The 21,857-nt window shown below is 46.8% G+C and overlaps 1 protein-coding gene across 6 annotated transcripts in view; it reads left to right on the forward strand.

Annotated features, from left to right (window-relative positions):
• TBCE (tubulin folding cofactor E) overlaps positions 1–21,857 on the forward strand; it is a 434,765-nt gene that overhangs the window by 51,995 nt on the left and 360,913 nt on the right. For 5 of the 6 annotated variants that reach the window (XM_033936232.1, XM_033936235.1, XM_033936236.1 and 2 more), the window contains one exon: positions 9,913–9,997. The exons of the other annotated variant lie outside the window; for it this stretch is intronic. In XM_033936232.1, coding sequence (XP_033792123.1) covers positions 9,913–9,997 — 85 coding nt within the window. The remainder of the gene's footprint in view (positions 1–9,912; positions 9,998–21,857) is intronic. 6 annotated transcript variants of the gene reach the window in all.

Below are 21,857 nucleotides of genomic sequence, written 5' to 3' on the forward strand. Positions count from 1 at the left end.
TTTTTCTTTTCTGCCTCTGTCCACTCACCGTCCTTCTTTTTAAATGTTAAGCTACCTCTCATTCTCCTCTTCTCTCAGTCCTTAGTTCTCCCATTTCCCATCTTACTCATTTCCTAGCCTCCTATTTCCTGTTATCTACTCCCCATTATATTCTCCCTTAGTATTTGCGGGGGTTAGGGGCAGAGCCGGCCCGCAAATGTTGAAAATTCATTAATAACTTTTTGGCCTGCTCTGATCCACCCCACCTCCATCCCGCCTTCCCCCTGGCAGCCCGGACCTTACCTGGTGGTCTAACGGGCTTTCGGGGCAGGAGCGATCTTCCTACGCTCCTGCCCCGTGAGATCACTCATAGGAAATGTCTGCCGTGAGTTCCCATAGTCCAGGGGTCTGCAACCTTTAAGACATAAAGAGCCACTTGGACCCGTTTTCGAAAAGAAAAAAAAACTTGGAGCCGCAAAACCATTATAAAACAAATCTAACACTGCATATATTGTTTCTTATCTTAATGCTATATACAGGATCACTAAATTGAAAATAAAATCTTTTTTCCTACCTTTGCTATTTGGTGATTTCATGAGTCTCTGGTTGCACTTTCTTCTTCTGACTGTGCATCCAATCTTTCTTCCTTTCTTTCAGCCTCCTGTATGTTTCCTCTCCTCCAGACCTCATTCTCTCCCCCAACTTTTTCTTTCTGTCTCCCTGTTCCCCCTTCTTTCTGTCTCCGTGCCATCCCCCAAGCCACTCGGTTTGCTGCCACCGCAATCGGGGAACAGCCCCCAAGCCACCGCCGTCCCAAGCTTTCCCTGCAGAAGTGTTGTGCTGACCAGCATTCCGCTCCCTGACGTCAATTCTGACATAGGAGAGGAAGTTCCGGGCCAACAAGGCATTTCTCCTCATTCCATCCAGCCTGAGCCCCATCTCTCCTTGATCCAGCATTTCCCTTCTGTGTCTGTCAGAATTACCATTCCACCTATTTTCCAGCATCACCCTTCTTTGTGTCCATCTCACCTATATCCCTATCTCACCACTTTTTCAGAATCTTCATTTGTCTCTGTCCTTGTCTTTACCCCATGTTCACCATTTGTCCTTTCAATGTCTTTATCTCCCCCCCCAACACACTTTTTCAGCATTACTTCTATGTCTCTATTTCACCTCCTCTTCATGTTCCCTCTGTATCTCTATCCTTATTCAGTAGGTCCTGCTTACTCTTTCTCTTCTTTGTGTCACTATCTCCATTTTCAGCTTTCCCCCCTTTTCCTTTGTTACTGCACCCTGTAGCTAGAATCTTTCCACCCTCCCTCCACTCCGGCCCAGCCCAGTATGAAATATTTCCTTTTGTTTCCCTCCCCTCTCTCTTTCTCTCTCTCTTCTGCTCCCTCACCCACGAGTCCTGCATCTGGCCCTCTCCCTTCTACCTGCACCTGGCAACGGGATCCGGAAGGTTCGCCCCCCACATTTCGCCCCCAGCAATTCGCCCCTCACATTTCGCCCCCCACATTTCGCCCCCAGACACATTTCGCCCCCACACATTTCGCCCCCGCACATTTCGCCCCCCGGATGTTTCGCCCCCACACATTTCGCCCCCGCACATTTCGCCCCTGAGTGTCAGACTATTCCTCTCGCAGGCGATTTCTTTGCCGACACGACGGCGCTCTCGATGAGGAAGAGGACGGTGGGGGCGGCCCGCCCGGAACTTGCGTGCGGGTCCGCCCGCCTTAGAGCGCTGCGCCTTCTTGCCGATCGGCTTTCTGCCCTCGGCGTTTTTTAAACTTGTTGCCGGCTCTCCCCGCGTGGAGCTGGTGCAGGAGGGGGGGTGCGGCTTGCAAGGAGTCGGGGCGTCGGCCGCGCCGGCTTTCAGGGCCGCCGACTCCCTCCTCCCTGGCCGCAGGTTGCTTTGCCGTTCGGGGTCGGCTAATCGTTGGGGGGGGCGGCACCTCTGCCCAGGCCGCGGGCCGCGTGTGAGCCAGTGGCTCGCGGCACCGAACAACTCTCTTCCTGGCAACTATATGAGCGGGGCGGGTCGCCCCACACGTGCGGGCTGGTCCGCCTGCCCGGGAGCGTCGGATCGGATTCCTGCCCTTAGCCGGTAGTCTTCCCTCCTCTCATACCGCGGGCCGCGTTGGAGCCAGCGGCCCGCGGCGCAAAAACGCACCGTACCGGCGCTCCCCTCCTCCCGGCCGGGCCGCTTGGGGGCTCCTTCTCCCCCTCCGGCACCAATGGCCGACCGCACCAGACCGGCGCTTCCTTCCTCCCAGGCCGCGAGCCGCGTAGGAGCCAGCGGCCCGCGGCAAAAAACGCATTAGACCGGCGCTCCCTTCCTCCCAGGCCGCGAGCCGCGTTAGGGCCAGCAGCTCGTGGCGCAGAACGCGCGTGCCGGCGCTCCCCCTGTAGCGGCTGGCGGCGCCGACCGCAGCGGACCGGCGCTCCCCTACTGCCGGGCCGCGGGCCGCGTTGGGGTTGTCTGCTCGCGGTGGCGTTCGGGGTCGGCTAGTCGTTGGGGGGGGCCGCGCCTCTGCGCGGGCCGCGTTTGGGCTGGCGGCTCGCGGCGCCGAGCGACTCTCTTCGCGCTGGGGGGCGGCGCCGGCGTTCGGGGGCGCATCAGCATACTCCCTGACTCCTTAAAAAAAAAAACCGCTACAAATTCAAAGTGCACAGCTGGCGGCCCCGCAGCTCCGGACTTCCCCACACCTGCTCTCTCCCCCCCCCCCCCCCGATCACTATTATTTTAAATGTTATGGCAGCCACGGCGCTGTATCCATCGGAGGAGACTTCTAACCTCGGCCTGCCCCGGAACTCTTCCTGCAACAGCAACTTCATGGCCGAGGTTAGAAGTCTCCTCCGATGGATACAGCGCCGTGGCTGCCATAACATTTAAAATAATAGTGATCGGGGGGGGGGGAGAGAGCAGGTGTGGGGAAGTCCGGAGCTGCAGGGCCGACATTAGAGGCAGTGAGAACAGCCAGCTGTGCACTTTGAATTTGTAGCCTGCCGTCGTGTCGGCAAAGAAATCGCCTGCGAGAGGAATAGTCTGACACTCAGGGGCGAAATGTGCGGGGGCGAAATGTGTGGGGGCGAAACATCCGGGGGGCGAAATGTGCGGGGGCGAAATGTGTGGGGGCGAAACATCCGGGGGGCGAAATGTGCGGGGGCGAAATGTGAGGGGCGAATTGCTGGGGGCGAAATGTGGGGGGCGAAACTTCCGTGAACCCCTGGCAACACCCCCCTGCTCCGCGGCTCTCTTCAGCAACTCGTCAGCAGCAGTGATCAAGACAAGCTGCCGACATCGAGGCCTTCCCTCTACGAGTCCCGCCTTTGTGGAAAAAGGAAGTTGAAACAAGCGGGACTCGCAGAGGGTAGGCCCCGACGTCAGAAGCTTGTGTCGATCGCTGCTGCTGAGTTGCCGAAGAGAGCCGCGGAGCAGGGGATGTGGCCGGAAGCAGGTAGAAGGGAGAGGGAGATAGGAAGGCTGTAGATCTCCGGAGCATGACACCGACCCCGGCCAGGATGATTTCTTTTTCAGGCGTGCATCTTACAAGTGCGGCGTCGCGGCGGGAAATAGCCATGCTGAGCAGTGAGCTCAGCACTACACAGATGAAAGCCTTGCTTGCTGATTGTTCCGGCGGCACGACCGCCGGACCAATCAGCAAGCAAGGCTTTCATCTGTGTAGTGCTGAGCTCACTGCTCAGCATGGCTATTTCCCGCCGCGACGCCGCACTTGTAAGATGCATGCCTGCGTGACACACTACCGGAGCCGCAGCAAAGGTGGAAAAGAGCCGCAGGTTGCCGACCCCCGCCATAGTCTCTCGAGGCTACAATGGGAGCTCACGGCAGCCATTTCCTATGAATGATCTGCACAGGGCAGGAGCGTAGGAAGATCGCCCCTGCCCCAAAAGCCCGCTAGACCATCAGGTAAGGTCCGGGATGCCAGGAGGGAGGTGGGGAAGTCCGGAATGCAGCTTTATTTAAAAAAATAAATAAATTTGCAAATTTCTACCACTGTACTCGCTGCTCTCTCATCTTGTCATCTCCCTTTTGACCTCATCAACATGGCTCACCACTTTCAGAATCCCCCCTCCCTCTCTCCTCTGGTCAGGCTATAACTCCCTGTCCCTTTCTTTCCATCTCCTAGCATCTTCTTATCCCAGCTCTCTTCCCTCCTGCCCTCTCATGGGTCCATCTTTGCTCCTCTATTCCCATGATCCAATATTTTGCTCCCTCTCTTTTCTGTTTATCTTCTTCCCTCCCTCCTTGATGCTGAACAATGAAATGGAGAGAAAAAAAGAGAGATGCTGCATCTCTCTGCCTTCCATCCACAGGCCCAACATTTCTCCCTCCCTCTCTTCCATCCCCAGATCCAACTTCTCTCCCTTTCTCTTCCCAACTGCCCCCATCCCATCTCTCCCCGTGCCTGCCTCCCTTCCCCAGGGCTATTTCTCCCTTTCTCTTCTTAACAGTTCTCCTTTCAAGTATCTCTTTCCCTCTTCATCCACACAACCCCAGGCTCAACTTCTCTCCCTTCAGACCATTGCCCACCATCTGTCTCTCTCCTCTATTTCTGGCCCCCATACGCTCTCCTCCCATGCCCATTCTAGCACTTCTTTAAATACCCTCCCCCTCTATACTTTATTTTTAAAAAAAAAAAGTCCAGGAGGCTTCCTCGGCCCAGTATGTTCTCCCCCTTCTCTCCATGCTCATGCATCTCTACCTCACGCCTCCCCCACCACCTTGTCCAATAATTCTCTCTCTTTCTCTCTCCCCAACATTTCTCCTCTTTCTTCATCTCCCCATGTGCACCATCTCTTTCCTTCTCTCAGACATCCAATTATCCCTTTCTATTCTCTCCCTCACCTCAGCATCTCTTTCCCTCCCTCCATTCTTCCATCTTATGGCTCATGTTTCCCTTCCTTTTCCCCTTCATTCTTTTTTTTTTTTTTTTTGTAATATCATATTTATTGAGGCAGAGACCAGTTGGCAGTACAATACAAGGGCAAAGGCATACAAAACAAGGCCATACATAGAAGGATAAATGTGCAGGGTAACAGAAGAAATGTACATATCAATTTCGAGCATAGTGCACCACAAAGCAGAAAATTGGACAATAAGACGACCAAGATGAGATCAGCGAGGCAAGCTTCAGCATGAAGCAAGCAATGTACAGCTGACTGGCGCTGCCAGTTTTAAAGAGAAGAAAGCAAACAATCCCCAAACGATTCTAAACACATGCACACACCAGACAAACTCACACATACCTCCACACATTCAATCTCATTCAAACACAAACATATGCTCCAGAGATGAGACTATACAGTGGATACTTAGGAAGAAGAAAACAGGTCAGAAGCAGAAGCAAACGAAATCACAGTCCCCCAGAAGGGAAGAAAAGAAAGAAGAGAGAGGAGAATGGAGAAGATGGGTATCAGGGGTCCAGGTCATGCACCCACCGGTAGGCCCACAGCATCCGCGAGGGAGGGGCAGAGCAGACCCACCACATAGAAAAAAAAAGAGTACAGAGAATCAAAGACAAGAACAATCCACCCCCAAACACTCTCCAGCCCTCAAATATTAGTAGACAAAAATGTATCTCACAAGGTACAATAGGACTTCCATAAATCTTGAGCCCGAGCAGAATAGGTGGCTAATTCGTATTGGGCCCGAGTTCTCATCAAGGGAAGCCACATCTTGTAGGTTGGGGCCTCCTCCGAGGCCCAATGGTGCAGGATAAGTTTCTTTCCCAGGAGAACAGCATGGATCACAAATTTCTTAGAAGCTTTATCCAAACCTTGTTGAGCAAAGTCCTATACATCCCCAAACAACAAAGCCGGTGAGTTCCAGAGCAGGGAACAGAATAGCGTCCTCTCAACGCACGTCTGTACTGAAGTCCAAAATATCAGCAGTGGGCACTCAAAAAACGAATGGAGAAAGATACCTCTCAGAGTCTTACATTTAACACACATACTATCGGGCCATAATCCCATAACAAACCCCTTAGAGCGAGTGAGGTATGCCCTGTGTAAAAGTTTGAACTGAATCTCCTTAATATGAGTAGAGAGTGTGAAACAGCTGGTGGAGTCAGGGAGAAAGACCACCATATTCAGCTCGGCGGACCACTCCTTAGCCAAATAGGACATACAATCACTCCCCATGAGATCTTCACTCTCTCTGTACCAACTAGATATTCTATTGGAAGGTGAGGGGGCAGCAAGAAAAGCTAGGTCTAATTTCAAACTGGAGAATTGCCCGTACGATATAAGTATGTACATTAGTGCTGGCTCCGTTCTATCGGTGTGATTGGCATACAGCAGCATGTCATCTGCAAACGTGCTAATACGAAACTCCCGGGTGCCAACACGCAGCCCTCCAAAGCTACATCCTGACGGATACAGATAGCTAAAGGTTCAAGGGACAAAAGAGGGGACAAAGGACAGCCCTGTCACGTGCCTCAGCCCAATGGAAAAGATTCTGACACCCCACAATTTACCAACAACTGTGACCTGGGATTATGATAAAGAGCATTTAACCAGTGGACAAAATCCCCGCGGATACCATAACGTCCCAGAACCCAAAAAAGGTGGGTCCAGGATACTATTTTGAAAGCTTTTTCAGCATCTAAACTCGTAATAAGAGCTCGGTCTGAAGTGTGATGGTGAGATTATAAAACAGCCAGGACTTTCAGAAGGTTCATTGAAGCATGTCTACCCGATATGAAGCCCACCTGATCATTGTGGATTAAGGAGGGAAGAAAGTTATTGAGATGCACTGCCAAAATACTGGCCAGAATATTAATGCCTTAATTAAGGAGGGATATCGGTCTATAAGATCCCAGAACATCCAAGGAAAGACCAGGTTTGGTAAGAATAATAATGAGTCTGATTGTGGAAGTCTCCGGGAGGGGGGGGTCTCATTCTGATGCCCCATAAAGTAAGCCTGTAAGGGGAGGATAGCTGCTGGGTGTAGAACAGGGGTGTCCAACCTGTGGCCTGAGGGCCGCATGTGGCCCAGTGAAGTATTTTGTGCGCCCCTGGTCGAGGACAATGCAGTGTTTATCGTCTTGTCGGCTCCCTCCTCTGTCTTTTTGCAACATTTACGCGGCCCCAGAAACATTTTTTTCGGCCAATGCGGCCCAGGGAAGCCAAAAGGCTGGACACTCCTGGTGTAGAAGTTTATAAAACTCATGACCGAAACCGTTGGGACTGGGTGTTTTGGCCAATTTAAGCTTTCAAATGGTCCGCTGTATCTCCTTTCCAGTAATAGGAGAGTTCAAGAGTAGTTGCTGATCACCAGATAGCTGGGGTAAGTGGAGCCCTGCAAAGAATAATTCTCGGGTAGAAGCGTCATCTGGGGGGGCAGCGTACAAATCTGAGTAAAATTTCACAAACTGTTGTATGATAGCCTGGTGTCGAGTATGAACTCGGCCTTGCTTGTCCTTGATGGATGTGATAATGTGTTTAGCTTTCGGAGGACGTACTAAATTAGCTAACAATTTGCCTGTTTTTTTATCTCCCCGTCGATGGTTTATATTTGTAACAATAGATATTATGCACCGCAAGCAGATTGAGCAGGTCATGAATTTGACGCTTCACCCTCCCTAGAGCAGCCAGGGAATCGGTGTCTAGACGCGAAATACGGGTCTTACGTAAGTGCTGTAGATCCTGGGACAAGGAGAAGGATCCCCCATCTCGCTGCTTTGTCAGGGCTGCGGAATAAGACAAGATATGCCCACGCATAATTGTTTTAGTGGCCTCCCAATATATGACAGAGCTAACATCCCATTCAGGATTTGTGGAAAAGTAGTCCTCCTATTTTCTTTGAAAGTAGCTCCCGAAGTGAGGATTGAGATATAAATGATGGGATATTCTCCAGATTCGCTCAGCAGAGAAAGGGCCAAACTGCAAAGTGAGGCCCAACAGGGTGTGATCAGACAACCACGGGGCTGTTAAATAGGCCACTTGGAGTTTCGGGAAAAGCGAGTCAGAGATAAGGAAATAATCTATACGGGAATAGACCGCATGGGGAGCCAAATAGATATAGAAATCCAGCTCATCTGGGTGGAGGATGCACCAGGTGTCAAGCAAATCCAGTTCCTTCAGAAGAAAATTAACCCCTCTGGAAAAATGTCCCTTAGGTGTACGCTTGGTCGGTTTGCAGTCCATGCTAGGGTCAGCCACTACATTAAAGTTCCCATCCAGAATAAGAGAGGCAGGACTGAGGGGAACCAGGAGGCCCAAAGAAGAGAAAAAGCTATGGGAGTATACAAGTGCATAGATATTACAAAGAACAAGTTACTGCCCCCACAGCTCCCCAACCAAGATGACATATTGCTCATTTGGGTCTGCTATTTGAGTGTGCAGATGGAAAGGAATGTTATTCCAGGACAAGCAGGCAGCCTATTCTCACATATGGGCGACATCATCAATGGAGCCCGGATGCGGAAGCTTCGCAAGCAGATTTGCTTGTAGAAACTTAGAAGTTTCGAGACAGCCGTACCGCGCATGCGCGAGTGCCTTCCCGCCCAGCACAGGGCAAGTTTCCTCAGTTCTCAGTTTTCCGCGGAGCTGAGAAGTCCGTCTTTGATGCTCTGAGTTCAACTTTGTTACTTTATGCCTTCTCTCACCGCGGTTTGTGGGTTTTTTTTCCTTCACGAATTGCTGTTTTCTTTTATTTCTAGTTAAAAAAAATAAATATTATTTTCTTCTGGTCGACTGGAGGGGCAGGCCGCTCGGCCGCAGCCCAGGGGTTTCGACTTTGGGGCGGCTATTTTTCCTCCTATGTCCCGGCCAGCAACAGGCTTCAAGAAGTGTAGCCAGTGCAGCCAGTGCCAGCGTGCGATTTCCCTCACGGACCCACACCGTTGGTACCTCAACTGCCTTGGGCCGGGCCATCAACCCGTGTTTATGGCCAATGTTTATGGGCAACTGGAAAAACTAAAAGTGGACAAAGCCATGGACCCAGATGAAATCCACCCTAGGGTATTGAGGGAAGTTGGAGATGTTCTTGTGGGACCACTTGCAGATTGTTCAGCAAATCCTTAGAGACAGGAGAAGTTCTTGGGATTGGAAAAGAGTGAATGTAGTCCCTCTTGGAGGAAGGTGTGGTTCACTGGTATTTGCACCCAAAGGTTGTAAGATCAAATTCCAGAGTTTCTTCTGGGCAAGTCACTTAATCCTCCAGTGCTCACCGCTTTGAATGCCACAAAAAAGCAGTATTCAAGTCCTCATTCCCTTTCACAAAAGGTAACAGAGAAGTCAGAAACTACAGACTGGTGAGCCTCACTTTGGTGGTTAGAAAGATAATGAAAACTCTCCTGAAGGAAAGAATGGGATACAAGATCTGAGCCAACATGGCTTCAAGGGGAAGTCATGCCAAATGATTTACTTTGACTGGGTGACCAGAGAACTGGATAGAGGATGTGGGCTGGATGTGGTCTATCTGGATTTAAACAAAGCCTTGGTGTCTCTTTCTATGTCAAATTTAGTCTATTTTTGTTAAATATTTGGAGAGTTATTTTGCCTCCAGATGAGTAGACTTCATCAGCATAAGTTTTATTTAAGTGATAACTTTGTGTAATAACTCTGCATGAACATATGTATTTTCATAAGATGATAATAGTGGAAATAATAAGAATGACTATAAGCACATTTGAACCCTGGTCCATGCCTGTCTGCTAAAATATTATTCCTCTGATGGTTCAGTTAAGATGAAATGTCAAAAGGTTGAAAAGTGTGTACTGTAGGCATTGCACAGAGATATCTATCACCAAGTGAGGTAATACACAGTGATCAGTTAAGTAAAATAGAATTTTTTGATCCCCTTTTGTTTAATTACAACATCTGTTGGGTTTGGTATGAGAACAAATAAAAACCGACAGATATGGAAATAAATGACACAATTGTTTTTTTTTGTTTTTTTTTAAGAGCTCTGGCTTGGAGTAGAATGGGACAACCCTCAAAGAGGAAAACACAGTGGTTGCCACCAGGGAACTCAGTATTTTATATGCAGGTAATCTAGAACTACAAATCTCACTTGTTTATTAGTTTAACAAATTGTATCCAAGATACAACTTAACACAAGAAAGCTATTACCTAAACCCACTTAGGACAATTCTATAAGTTGCTGCGTAGAGATACATGCCACGTAGGCATTGATAAGCACCCATGTGCACAAAATGCTATTCTATAAGGTAGCAACTAAGTGCCATAGCACCTAATTGCAAGGGGGTTGTATGAGGGGGTGCTGAAAAGTTCTCAGTCCAACCAAGAAGAGAATGACATGGATATGGATCAATTAGTGATCTGGAACAATGTCAAAGCATAAACATTTGCAAATTGGCACTCTTTTCAGCTACAGTGGCAAAATAACGCTCAGAATTTAGGAAGTTTGATTGGGCTGAGAACTTTTCAGCACCCCTTTGAATATCTGGGTGAGCCACGTAATTTAGAGAATACATAAATTGCGTTCAACACTCAGCATACTGAGATTTTCCAGTTTATGCACACCATTGACAGGGCATAAGAGGGTTTACCAAAACATGGGTGCACCAATGTTAACATGTTAATATTCTATAATGGAATCTTGGTGCCAAGATGCCATTATAGAATTGGTGCTATAATAATAATAATAACTTTATTCTTCTATACCGCCACAATCTTGCGACTTCTAGGCGGTTTACAATCAAGAGAGCTGGACATTCAGCGAAATACAATAAGCAGATATTCAGAGGAAATAGAGAGCAGAGACCTTAAGAGGCAATAGTATAGAAATACAATTTGCAGAGCAGAAATATAGGATGTACATTTTAGTAGGTAATGTCCGACAGGACCAGTTGGGAATAAATAGTAATGTAGAATTACGATAAGATGAAGATAACAGAATATCTATATAATAAAACCGTAGGCGGCGCATGCGCAGTCTTATCGGCGTGCTTCCATGATCCGTATGTCCGTGGCCGCCAAGACTGCAGCATGCCCCGCTCTTACTACGGCCCCACTGCCCTACACTCTCCAGAAGGACTGGACTGTACGAGTCCCCAGCAGAAGCGCGTCGGCTCGAGCCACTTCTCATCTCTGCCTTGATTACACATAACAATAAAAAATGCCCCAGACGTTAACACCAGCCAGAGAGCAAGAGGAGCGCCTGCGATCCACTGTCACGTGAGCCCTGCATTTGACACATAGGAAGTGTGCATGCGCGGCTTACGATTCTTTGAAAGACGCGGCGGTGGCTAATCTCACGATCCCCGCCTGCGTTGGACTTCCGCATCTTTCAACTAAAAAAAAACAAAAAACCAAGGCGGATGTCGGCCCGATGGCTGGAGTTCACCGCTGAGTCCGGTGAGGAGTGCTTCCCTCAACAGGAACCGTCGGGTCTAATTCAAATACTCCCAGCAGGTCGGGAGGGGGCGGAGCAGGCTCGCACGCCTGGCGCGGACCGGACAGGAACTAGACTCCCTGCAGGAGCCAGTCTGATGGCTGGAGATCACCGGACTGGACAGGGGGAGCAGGTAAGGGGGTGCTGCAGTACAGGAGGAGCAGGGAAGAGGTGATTCTGGACAGGGGGGGAGGTAACAGGAAGGGAGGCCTACTGCTGGATAGGGGAAGCAGGGAAGAGGTACTGCTAGACCGGGAGGGGGGGGATAAAAGGAAGGGAGAAGGGCTCCTGCAAAGGAGAATAGCTACTGCTGGATATGGGGAGCTGGAAATGGGGTGATGCTGAACAGGGGGAGATAAAAGGAAAAGGGCTACTGCTATATAGGGGGAGCAGGGAATGGGTGGGGGTGCTGCTGGACAGGGAGGAGGTAAAAGTAAGGGAGAAGGGCTGCTAGCACCCGTTAATGTAACGGGCTAAACAACTAGTATATATATAACAGTGCTGTAAGTTCTGGTGGAATAGGGAGGGGAAAGCGGGTCAATTGTTTAGGTATTTCTGGAACAGGTATGTTTTTAGGCGTTTCCTAAATTCCCCGTAAGTAATGGGCGAAAGCAGTTGGTCTAGGTCTTTGCCCCATAGGGCTGCTTGGTGAGAGAGAAGGTGTTCCAGTGTTCCCTCTAAGCGGGCGGGTGTTGTGAGCAAACTTTTTTCACTGTGAGCTAAAAATATCGGGCGCCAGCAAGTTATGAGCCAAATAAATATGTTGTCAAAGTTGCTGATACATGAGGACGAGGTATTCAAAGGAATTTTAGGCCTACACGCTAAATTAAATAACGTTAAATAATATTTTTAAGAACACAGAAATTGTAGGGATGAAATGATATCTTAATAAATGTTTTACAACAAATGTAGTTATGTCTGTTACATCCATATGTGTAAACTGTAAATTAAAAACAGTCCAGAAGACAATACGTTTGATGCTTTCAATTTCTAGACCAGTGTTTTTCAACCTTTTTTGGGCAAAGGCACACTTGTTTCATGAAAAAAATCACGAGGCACACCACCATTAGAAAATGTTAAAAAATTTAACTCTCTGCCTATATTGACTATATATAAAGTAATTCTCTTGAATAGGAATCAAATAAACACAAAGAAAGTATTTTATAATTACTTTATTATGAAATAAAAATTATAAAAATTATAAAATACTTTATTCAGTGCGAAACCTGGGCCTGTTTGGCTGAACACAAAGCTGATATTCTGGCTGGAATGGAAGAAAGACACACACGTAGCTCTTCGTCAACAGCTCTCAGTCTCTCTCTGTATTTGGTTTTTATAGCATACAAAAATAGACAAATATACCCTCCATCCTTTTTATTAAACCACAATAGCAATTTTTAGCGCAGGGAGCTGCGCTGAATGCCCAGCACTGCTCTTGACGCTCATAGGCTCCCTGCGCTAAAAACCACTATTGCGGTTTAGTAAAAGGGGACCATATTGTAAAATATAGACAGCAGATATAAATTCAGAACTGTGCATAGTAAGTGAAGGGAAGTTTTCATCTCTGGGAATTTACCCAGTTAACTATTAAGTTATTTGGGCAAATTCCTTTGAAAACTGTGGTAATACTGCCTCCACTTTGCTAAATTTAAAATAAAATCATTTTTCCTACCTTGTCTGGTGATTTCTGGTTGCACTTTCTTCTTCTGACTGTGCATCCAATCTTTCTTCCCTTCTATCAGCCTGTATGCTTTCTCTCCTCCATACCTCATTCCCTCCCCCAACTTTTTCTTCCTCTCTCCCTGACCTTTCTTTCTTTTTTTCTGTTTCTCTTCTTTCCTTCTGTTTCCCTGCCTGCCCCCTTTCTTTCTTTCTCCCAGCCTCCTGTCCAGCAGTAACTCTCTTCCCTTCCTCTCCTCCCAGCAGCATCTCTCCGTCTCCCTCTCCAGTAGCAGCTGTCCCTTTTTTTTCCTTGCCCAGCAGCTTCCCAGATTCCTTTCCCTCCTCCCCTCCCAGAAGCATCTCTCCGTCTCCTTCTCCCTCTCCAGTAGCAGCTGTCCCTTTTTTTTCCTAGCCCAGCAGCTTCCCAGATTCCTTTCCCTCCTCCCCTCCCAGAAGCATCTCTCCTTCTTCTCCCTCTCCAGTAGCAGCTGTCCTTTTTTTTCCTGGCCCAGCAGCTTCCCAGATTCCTTTCCCTCCTCCCCTCCCAGATGCATCTCTCCTTCTCCTTCTCCCTCTCCAGTAGCAGCTGTCCCTTTTTTTTCCTGGCCCAGCAGCTTCCCAGATTCCTTTCCCTCCTCCCCTCCCAGAAGCATCTCTCCTTCTCCCTTTCCAGTAGCAGCTGTCCCTTTTTTCCCCTGCCCAGCAGCTTCCCAGACTGATAGTGGTTTTCTCCCCTCCCAGCAGCTCTTCTTACTTCCCAGCGCAGCGATTCACGAAGGCAGCCTCGGGTCCTTTGTTGTGTCGCGCCGCCTCTGAGGAAAGAGGAAGTTGCATCATCAGAGGCAGCCGCGACTCAGCAAAAGCCCCGAGGCTGCCTTCGTGAATCGCTGCGCTGGGAAGTAAAGGAGAGCTGCAGAGAGGGGAGAAAGCCACTGTCGGAGGCTCCCCAAGATCTCTCCGGCCCAGCGCACGCTTCCGATGCTGATCTTGCAGAAGTTCAAATGAGTCAATCTTGCTGGTCCTGCGCTGTGACGAGAAACTTGTGCGCTGCGACCTAATATTTTGTGCGCCAGCGCACGCCAGCGCAGCTTAGCGGGAACACTGAGGTGTTCGTGTTGTTTTTTCATTTTGCAGCCTCTAACTGGAGGGGAGATGAATTTTGAGTGTGTGTTTCTCTTGAGTTTGTTATTAGAAAATGAGAAAAGGCCCGTTATGTACTTGGGGGTAAGGCCGTATAGTACTTTGAAGCAGAGGCAGGCAAATTTAAACCTTACTCGGGCTTCCGTTGGTAGCCAGTGCAGCTGCCGATAGTAGGGCATCACGTGGTCGAATTTCTTCAGCCCCGAAGATAAGTCTGACCGCAGCATTTATTTGGAGACATCTCATATTCTTTTGTGAGATTGCTAGATAGGCGATGTTGCTATGTGCACATAATTGGGGTGCTCAAACTGAGGCTTGTCTGTTTTTGTTTCTTAACATTCTAATACAAAAAAACTTCTTCCTCAAGATCCTTCCCTCTACTCTCAATCAATATGACAATGATGGTAACTGCTTTGTTTTCTATTTCCTGGTCTTTATAGTTTACTTTGAAGTGTTTATAACCACGCTCAGTACTTTTCTTTTCTAGACTTTTTCCTTTCATTCTGCTGTTAATGTATCCAGCCACACAGATTGCTTTGCTTTTTGCAGAAGCATGTAACGAGGAGGTGCTATGTCCTTGGCTTTTCCTATTCCACCTACTTTTAGACTAGTAATTCTTTCATCACATAAAAGATCATTGTTTCATATGTGTCTGACCTAAATAAGCCTGATTATTTAATTTTTTTTGCAGATCCTGAAGTGAAAATGGTACAAAACAATGGAGATTTCAATGCAAAAGAATGTTGGGTGGTGATGAAATATCTTCCCTAAAAGGGAAATTGGCCAAACAAATTTAAGATATGTCTAATGCAAAAGGCATATGAATCTTGAACCAGTAGGTTATTCTCCTTTACTCATGAGTTAGGAGATCAAGTTTTAAGTTTCAAGTTTATTAAAAAATTTTATACCGCTTAATCAAATTTCTAGGCGGTGTACAATGCAAGAGATTCCATAAAAACAAATTAAAATTAGAAATACTAAACAAAACCAGGGTAGGTTAATAACACATAACAAGACCTATAAACTTACTTCACACAAATGGGAAAAAAGGGCAAGAACTACAATCTTTAAAGAAAAAAGCACAGTAAAAGGGAAAAACAGGTGAGCTTTGTTTTGGTCCTTAAAAGGACAGTTGTCCAAAAGCATCCTGGAACAAGAATGTTTTTAATTTCGATTTCAACTGATTTAATACGGATTCGATGCATAAGTGATTAGGCAGCAAGTTCCAAAGAGAAGGTGCAGTGATGGTATCGTCTACCTTTTTCTCTCAGCTCTGCCTCTGATAAGAGAGGGAGCTATTTTAGATTTGGTCCTTAGTGGAATGGAAGGCATAATACAGGAGTTAACTGTGTTGGATCTGCTGGTAAACAGTGATTATAACATGATTAAATTTGAACTACCGGAAGTGACATCACAAAAAAAGAGTACTGTAACGACATTTAATTTTCAAAAGGGTGACTATAGTAAAATGAGGAAAATGGTTAAAATGAAGCTAAAAGGATCAGTTGCAAAGGTTAGAACTGTACACCAAGCGTGGATGTTATTTAAAAATACCATCGTGGAAGCCCAGACCAGATGTATTCCACGTATCAACAAAGGTGGAAAGAAGAGGAAATAAGAGCCGGCGTGGTTAAAAGGTGAAGTGAGATAGGCTATTAGAGCCAAAAAAATCCTTTAAAAAAAGGATCCGAATGAAAAAAATAAGAAGAAAAACAAGCATTGGCAAATTAGATGCAAAGCATTGATAAATACAGCTAAGAAAGAATATGAAGAGAAACTTGCCAAAGAGGAAAGAACTCGTAACAATTTTTTAAAGTACATCAGAAGCAGAAAACCAGTGAGGGAATCCATGAGACCGTTGGATGATCAAGGAGCAAAAGGGGCGCTCAGGGATGATAAGGCCATACCAGAAAGACTGAGGGGTCCTTTTACTAAGGCGCACTAGTCATTTTAGCGCATGCTAATGCGTCCCTAGCGTGCCTTAGTAAAAGGATTCCTGAATGAATTCTTTGTGTTGGTCTTTACGGAAGAAGATGTAAGAGATCTACCTGAACCGGAAATGGTTTTCAAGGGTGATGTGGAGGAACTGAAAGAAATCTCGATGAATCTGGGAGATTTACTAAGCCAAATCGACAAGTTAAAAAGTGATAAATCACCTGGACTGGATGGTATACATCCCAGGGTACTAAAAGAACTCAAACATGAAATTGCTGACCTGCTGTTAATGATCTTTAACTTGTTGCTAAAATCATCTGTAGTACCTGAAGATTGGAGGGTGGCCAATGTTATGCTGATTTTTAAAAAGGGTTCCAGGGGAGATCTGGGAAATTACAGACCAGTAAGCCTGACTTCAGTGCCAGGCAAAATGGTGGAAACAATTATAAAAATAAAATTGTGGAACACGTAGACAAACATGATTTAATGGGACAGAGTCAGCATGGGTTCAGCCGAGGGAGATCTTGCCTCACCAATTTGTTTTACTTTTTTAAAGGTGTGAATAAACATGTAAATAAAGGTGAGCTGTTTGATTTAGTGTGTCTAGATTTTCAGAAAGCTTTTGACAAAGTTCCTCGCTCTTGAGAGTCATGGGATAGATGGCAAAGTTCAGTTGTGGATTAGGAATTGGTTATTGGATAGAAAACAGAGGGTAAGGTTAAATGGTCATTTTTCTCAATGGAGGAGAGTAAACAGTGGAGTGCCTCAGGGATATGTACTGGGACCTGTGCTGTTTAACTTATTTATAAATGATCTGAAAATTGGAACAGTGAGTGAGGTGATTAAATTTGCAGATGACACTAAACCAGGGATCTCAAAGTCCCTCTTTGAGATATCATGCATATTCATTGGGGAAATCCTGAAAAACCGACTTGATTGCAGCCCTCAAGGAGGGACTTTGAGACCCCTGCACTAAACTATTCAAAGTTGTTAAAACACATGCAGATGGTAAAAAATTGCAGGCAGACCTTAGGAAATTGGAAGACTGGATGAAATTTAATGTGGACAAATGCAAAGCGATGCACATTGGGAAGAATAACCTAAATCACAGTTACCAGAAGCTAGGGCCCACCTTGGGGGTTAGTAAGAACATAAGAACATAAGAAGTTGCCTCTGCTGAGTCAGACCAGAGGTCCATCGCGCCCAGCAGTCCGCACCCGCGGCGGCCCATCAGGCCCATGACCTGTACGGTGATCATCTGAACCCTTAAATCCCCTTGGTCTCTATCTAAACTCTCTCTATATCCCATCTCTACCTCTATCTGTATCCCTCAATACCCCTATCTTTCAGGAATTTATCTAATCCTTCTTTAAAACCCTGGAGTGTACTCTGTCCTATCACAGCCTCTGGCAGTGTGTTCCATGTGTCCACCACCCTCTGAGTGAAAAAGAACTTCCTAGCATTGGTTCTAAACCTGTCCCCTTTTAGCTTCTCCGAGTGCCCCCTTGTACTTGTGGGCCCCATTAGTCTGAAGAATCTATTTCTGTCTACCTTCTCGATACCTCTCATGATCTTGAAAGTCACTATCATGTCTCCTCTGAGTCTCCGCTTTTCCAGGGAGAAGAGCCCCAGCCTTTCTAACCTGTCTGCATATGAAAGGTTTTCCATGCCTTTTATCATTTTCGTCGCTCTTCTCTGGACCCTCTCAAGCATCGCCATGTCCTTCTTGAGGTACGGCGACCAATACTGGACACAGTACTCCAGGTGCGGGCGCACCATCGCTCGATACAGTGGCATGATGACTTCCTTTGTCCTGGTTGTGATACCCTTCTTAATAATACCCAACATTCTATTTGCTTTCTTTGAGGCCGCTGCACATTGTGCCGTTGATTTCATTGTTGTATCCACTAGCACACCCAAGTCCTTCTCAAGGTTGCTTTCCCCTAGCACTGATCCCCCCATTTTGTAACTGAACATCGGGTTCTTTTTTCCTATATGCATGACCTTGCATTTCTCTGTATTAAATCTCATTTGCCATTTGTTTGCCCACTCTTCCAGTTTGTTTAGGTCCCTTTGTAGGTCTTCGCCCAAGAAAAGGTTCTAGGTGTTATTGTAGACAATATAATGAAATCTACTGCCCAAGGTGTGGTGGAGGCCAAAAAAGCAAACAAGATGCTAGGAATTATTTTAAAAAAGGGATGGTTAACAAGACTAAGAATGTTATAATGTCTCTGCATTGCTCAATGGTTCGACATCACCTGGAGTATTGCATTCAATTCTGGTCTCCTTATCTCAAGAAAGATAATAGTGGCAGTAGAAAAGGTTCAAATAAGAGCGACCAAGATGAAGGGGATGGAATGTCTCTCGTATGAGAAAAAACTAAAAAGGTTAGGGTACTTCAGCATGGAAAAGAGACGGCTGAGGGGAGATATGATTGAAATCTACAAAATCCTGAGTGGAGTAGGATAGGTACAAATGGATCAATTTTTCATTCTGTCAAAAATGACAAAGACTAGGGGACACTTGATGAAGTTACAGGGAAATACTTTTAAAACCAATAGGAGGAGGAAATATTTTTTCACTTAGTTGAATAGTTAAGCTCTCATTGCTAGAGGTTGTGGTAAGAGCGGATAGCGTAGCTGGTGTTAAGAAATGTTTGGACAATTTCCTAGATGAAAAGTCTATAGTCTGTTATTGAGAAAGACATGGGGGAAGCCACTGCTTGCCCTGGATCGGTTACATGGAATGTTGCTACTCTTTGGGATTTAGCCAGGTACTAGTGACCTGGATTGGCCACCGTGAGAACGGACTACTGGGCTTGATGGACCATTGATCTGACCTCAGATTTTTCTTTCTATAGGTGAGATGGAAGAATCAAGCTTGGGCAGATACTCCATAGATTTCAGCATGCCAAAGAGACTCAGATGCAGTGGCGTACCAAGGGGAGGGTGGGAGGGATGGGGGGGAGGTCCACTCCGGGTGCAGCCTTAGGGGGGGTGCACAGCCAGCCCGGTCCCTATCGCGTTCCCACCCTCCCAGCGAGAGCAGCAAACCTAATCTCCAGTAGCGTCTGCTGCTTCGCGGCTTTCTCCTCCCTCTGCTGCGTCACTGATGACATCATCAGCGACGCTGCACCGGCAGGAGAAAGCCGCAAAGCAGCCAACGCTACTGGAGGGAGGTTTGTTGCTCTCGCTGGGAGGGTCGGAAAGGTTCACTTGGGGGGGGAGAGATAGGAGGGTCAGCGGGGATTCGGCTGGGAGGGGAGAGAAACAGTCTGCCTCGGGTGCTCCAAGGCCTGGTGCCATTATCTTCTTTGGGCAGCAGCAGCGTTTACAATTTGCTGCTATTGCCGGCTTCAGGCCTTCCTCTCTGCCGGGTCCTGCCTACTTCCTGTTTTCATGAAGACAGGATCCGACAGAGAGGAAGGCCTGAAGCCGGCAACACCAGTGAATTGTGAATGCTGCTGCTGCCCGAAGAAGTTCAGGACACCAGGCCTTGGGTGACAGAAGGAGGAAAGGGAGCAGAGGGGGAGAGAATTGGGGAGAGTGTTGCTGTACCCAATTGGAGGGAATGAAAGGAGATGCCAGGGCTTAAAGGGAAGAAGAGACGCCAGGGCATGGATGGAAGGAGGAAGGTATGCCAGATCAAGGGAAAAGGAAGGGGGAAAGGAAGGAGGAGATGTCAGAGTATGGAGGGGGAGGGAGAGATGGAAGAAAAGGAAAGGAGAGAGATGCCGGGAATCAGGGAAGGGATGATGCCAGACTGTGGGGTGGGAAGGAAAGAAAGGAGAAGAGAGATGCCAGAGCATAGGGGAGGGGGTTGTGACAGAGAGAGAAAAACAGAGAGGTGACAGAGTTGAAATCAATCATGTACAAAGGAGAGAAGAGGCACGGGATAGATAGTTTATGGAAGGAGCATAGAAAGAGGGAAGATGCCATATGGAAGAGAGAGAGAGAAAGGGTGCACACTGGATAGAAAGAGCACAGAGGGCAGTGAATGGAAGGGGTAGAGAGAGGGAAACATACACTGAATGGAAGTGTGGGGGAGAGGAAGGACAGCTGCTGAATGGAAGTGTGAGGGAAAGGGGGAGCAGATGCTGGAAGGAAGTGGGGAGGAGAAAGAAAAAAAGGGCACATGCAGGATTGAGGGAAGAGGATAGAGTTAGTTACTGGAAGGAGTGAGGGAAAGAGGTGGCAAGTTATAGGTAGACACAGTGAAAGAGGGAAATTGAGGACTGAATAGTAAAAAAGAATTTAGACAAAGGCAGAAAATAAATTGAGAAGGAAGACCAGGAGGAAGGGAGCGGAGAGAGAGATGTTATTTACCTTAATCGTTCCTTTTGAATTAAATTGTATTTCTTCTCTAAACTTTCCCTTTGTTTGACCTTATATGTATTTATTGAATTTTAATATGTTTAGTAATAATTTTGTTAGTCATGTTTGTTTCCCTCGACTCTGTAATTTTTAACTGTACATCGCTTAGAATTTGGAATAGATGATTAATCAAATCTTATAATAAACTTGGAAACTTGGGAAGGAGAGGAGACAGATACCAGACCAATGGGGTGAAAGGAGAGATGGAAGGGGGAAGCATACAGTTTCTGGAAGGGGCATAGAAGGAGAGAAGATGCCATATAGGGGCAGAGAGATGGCAGACAGTGGATGGAAGGAAGAGAGTAACAAGAAGATGAGGGAAGCAGAAACCAGAGAAGACAAAGGTAGAACAAAAATTTTCTATTTATTTATTGGTTTAGGAGACATGTGTCACTGTTTCTGTGGTATTGCATTGTATACAGAGTCCAGCTTCTTGCTGGTTCAATTTAACCTTTGTCTATGTATTTCTATTTTATCCCCCCTTTTACAAAACTGTGGAGCGTTTTTTAGCACCAGCCGTGGTGGTAGCAGCTCTGATGCTCAGAATTCTATGAGCTAAAATCCACACTACAGTTTTGTAAAAGGGGGAGGGGTAAGTTTGTGATTACTTATTCCATACTAGGCGAAGGTGTTTTCTGTGTTCTGTGTATTCGAAAGGCATGGTTTTCTGTTAGGATTGACTGCAGGATTGATCTGTATTAGTCTGGCTTGTTTAGTTTTACAATGGATGTATTGCTGTTGTACTTCTCACTGCAGTATGTAAGATGCTGCCTTTTCCTAGGTACTCATGTGTGATGTGTGGCTTGTTACTAAAAATCATGTTTTTCGTACAGATTGAGGGGTGCCAAAAAATGATGGGCCCCGGGTGTCACACATGCTAGGTACGCAACTGCTCAGATGACTGAAGTTCAGTCTTGGATCTGAAATCGGTCAATGCAGAGCTGAAGATACTTAGATTCTGAAGAGAGACCATGCATTCCATCATAGTTTTGATGGCACCGGGAGAATTTCAGGTCTCTCTAGTTTTGTCAGGGCTTTCTTAAATTTTCCCATATGTATTTCTGGCTCACAGGAAGTTCTGGAGGGTCCAGGTGCTGGAAAACCATTTCCAGTATTCAGCACTCCCTTTCGGGCTGGCAACAGCACCTCGTACCTTTACCCAATGTGATGGTTGCTGTCATAGTACAACTATGTAAAGCAGGGATCCATGTGCATCTGTACTTGGACAACTGTCTGACTAGAGCTCTGTTCAAGCATGAGGCAGAGACAGCAGTGCCAGAAGTTGTCCAGCTGCTGCAGGACCTTGGTTGGATCATCAACTTTTGACAGCATTGCCTATGGATTATTGATTCTTCAGCTGAACATTTAATCTAGAAGTGGAT

Source organism: Geotrypetes seraphini, chromosome 3 (genome assembly GCF_902459505.1).
Source record: "Geotrypetes seraphini chromosome 3, aGeoSer1.1, whole genome shotgun sequence".
Classification (NCBI taxonomy): Eukaryota; Metazoa; Chordata; class Amphibia; order Gymnophiona; family Dermophiidae; genus Geotrypetes; species Geotrypetes seraphini.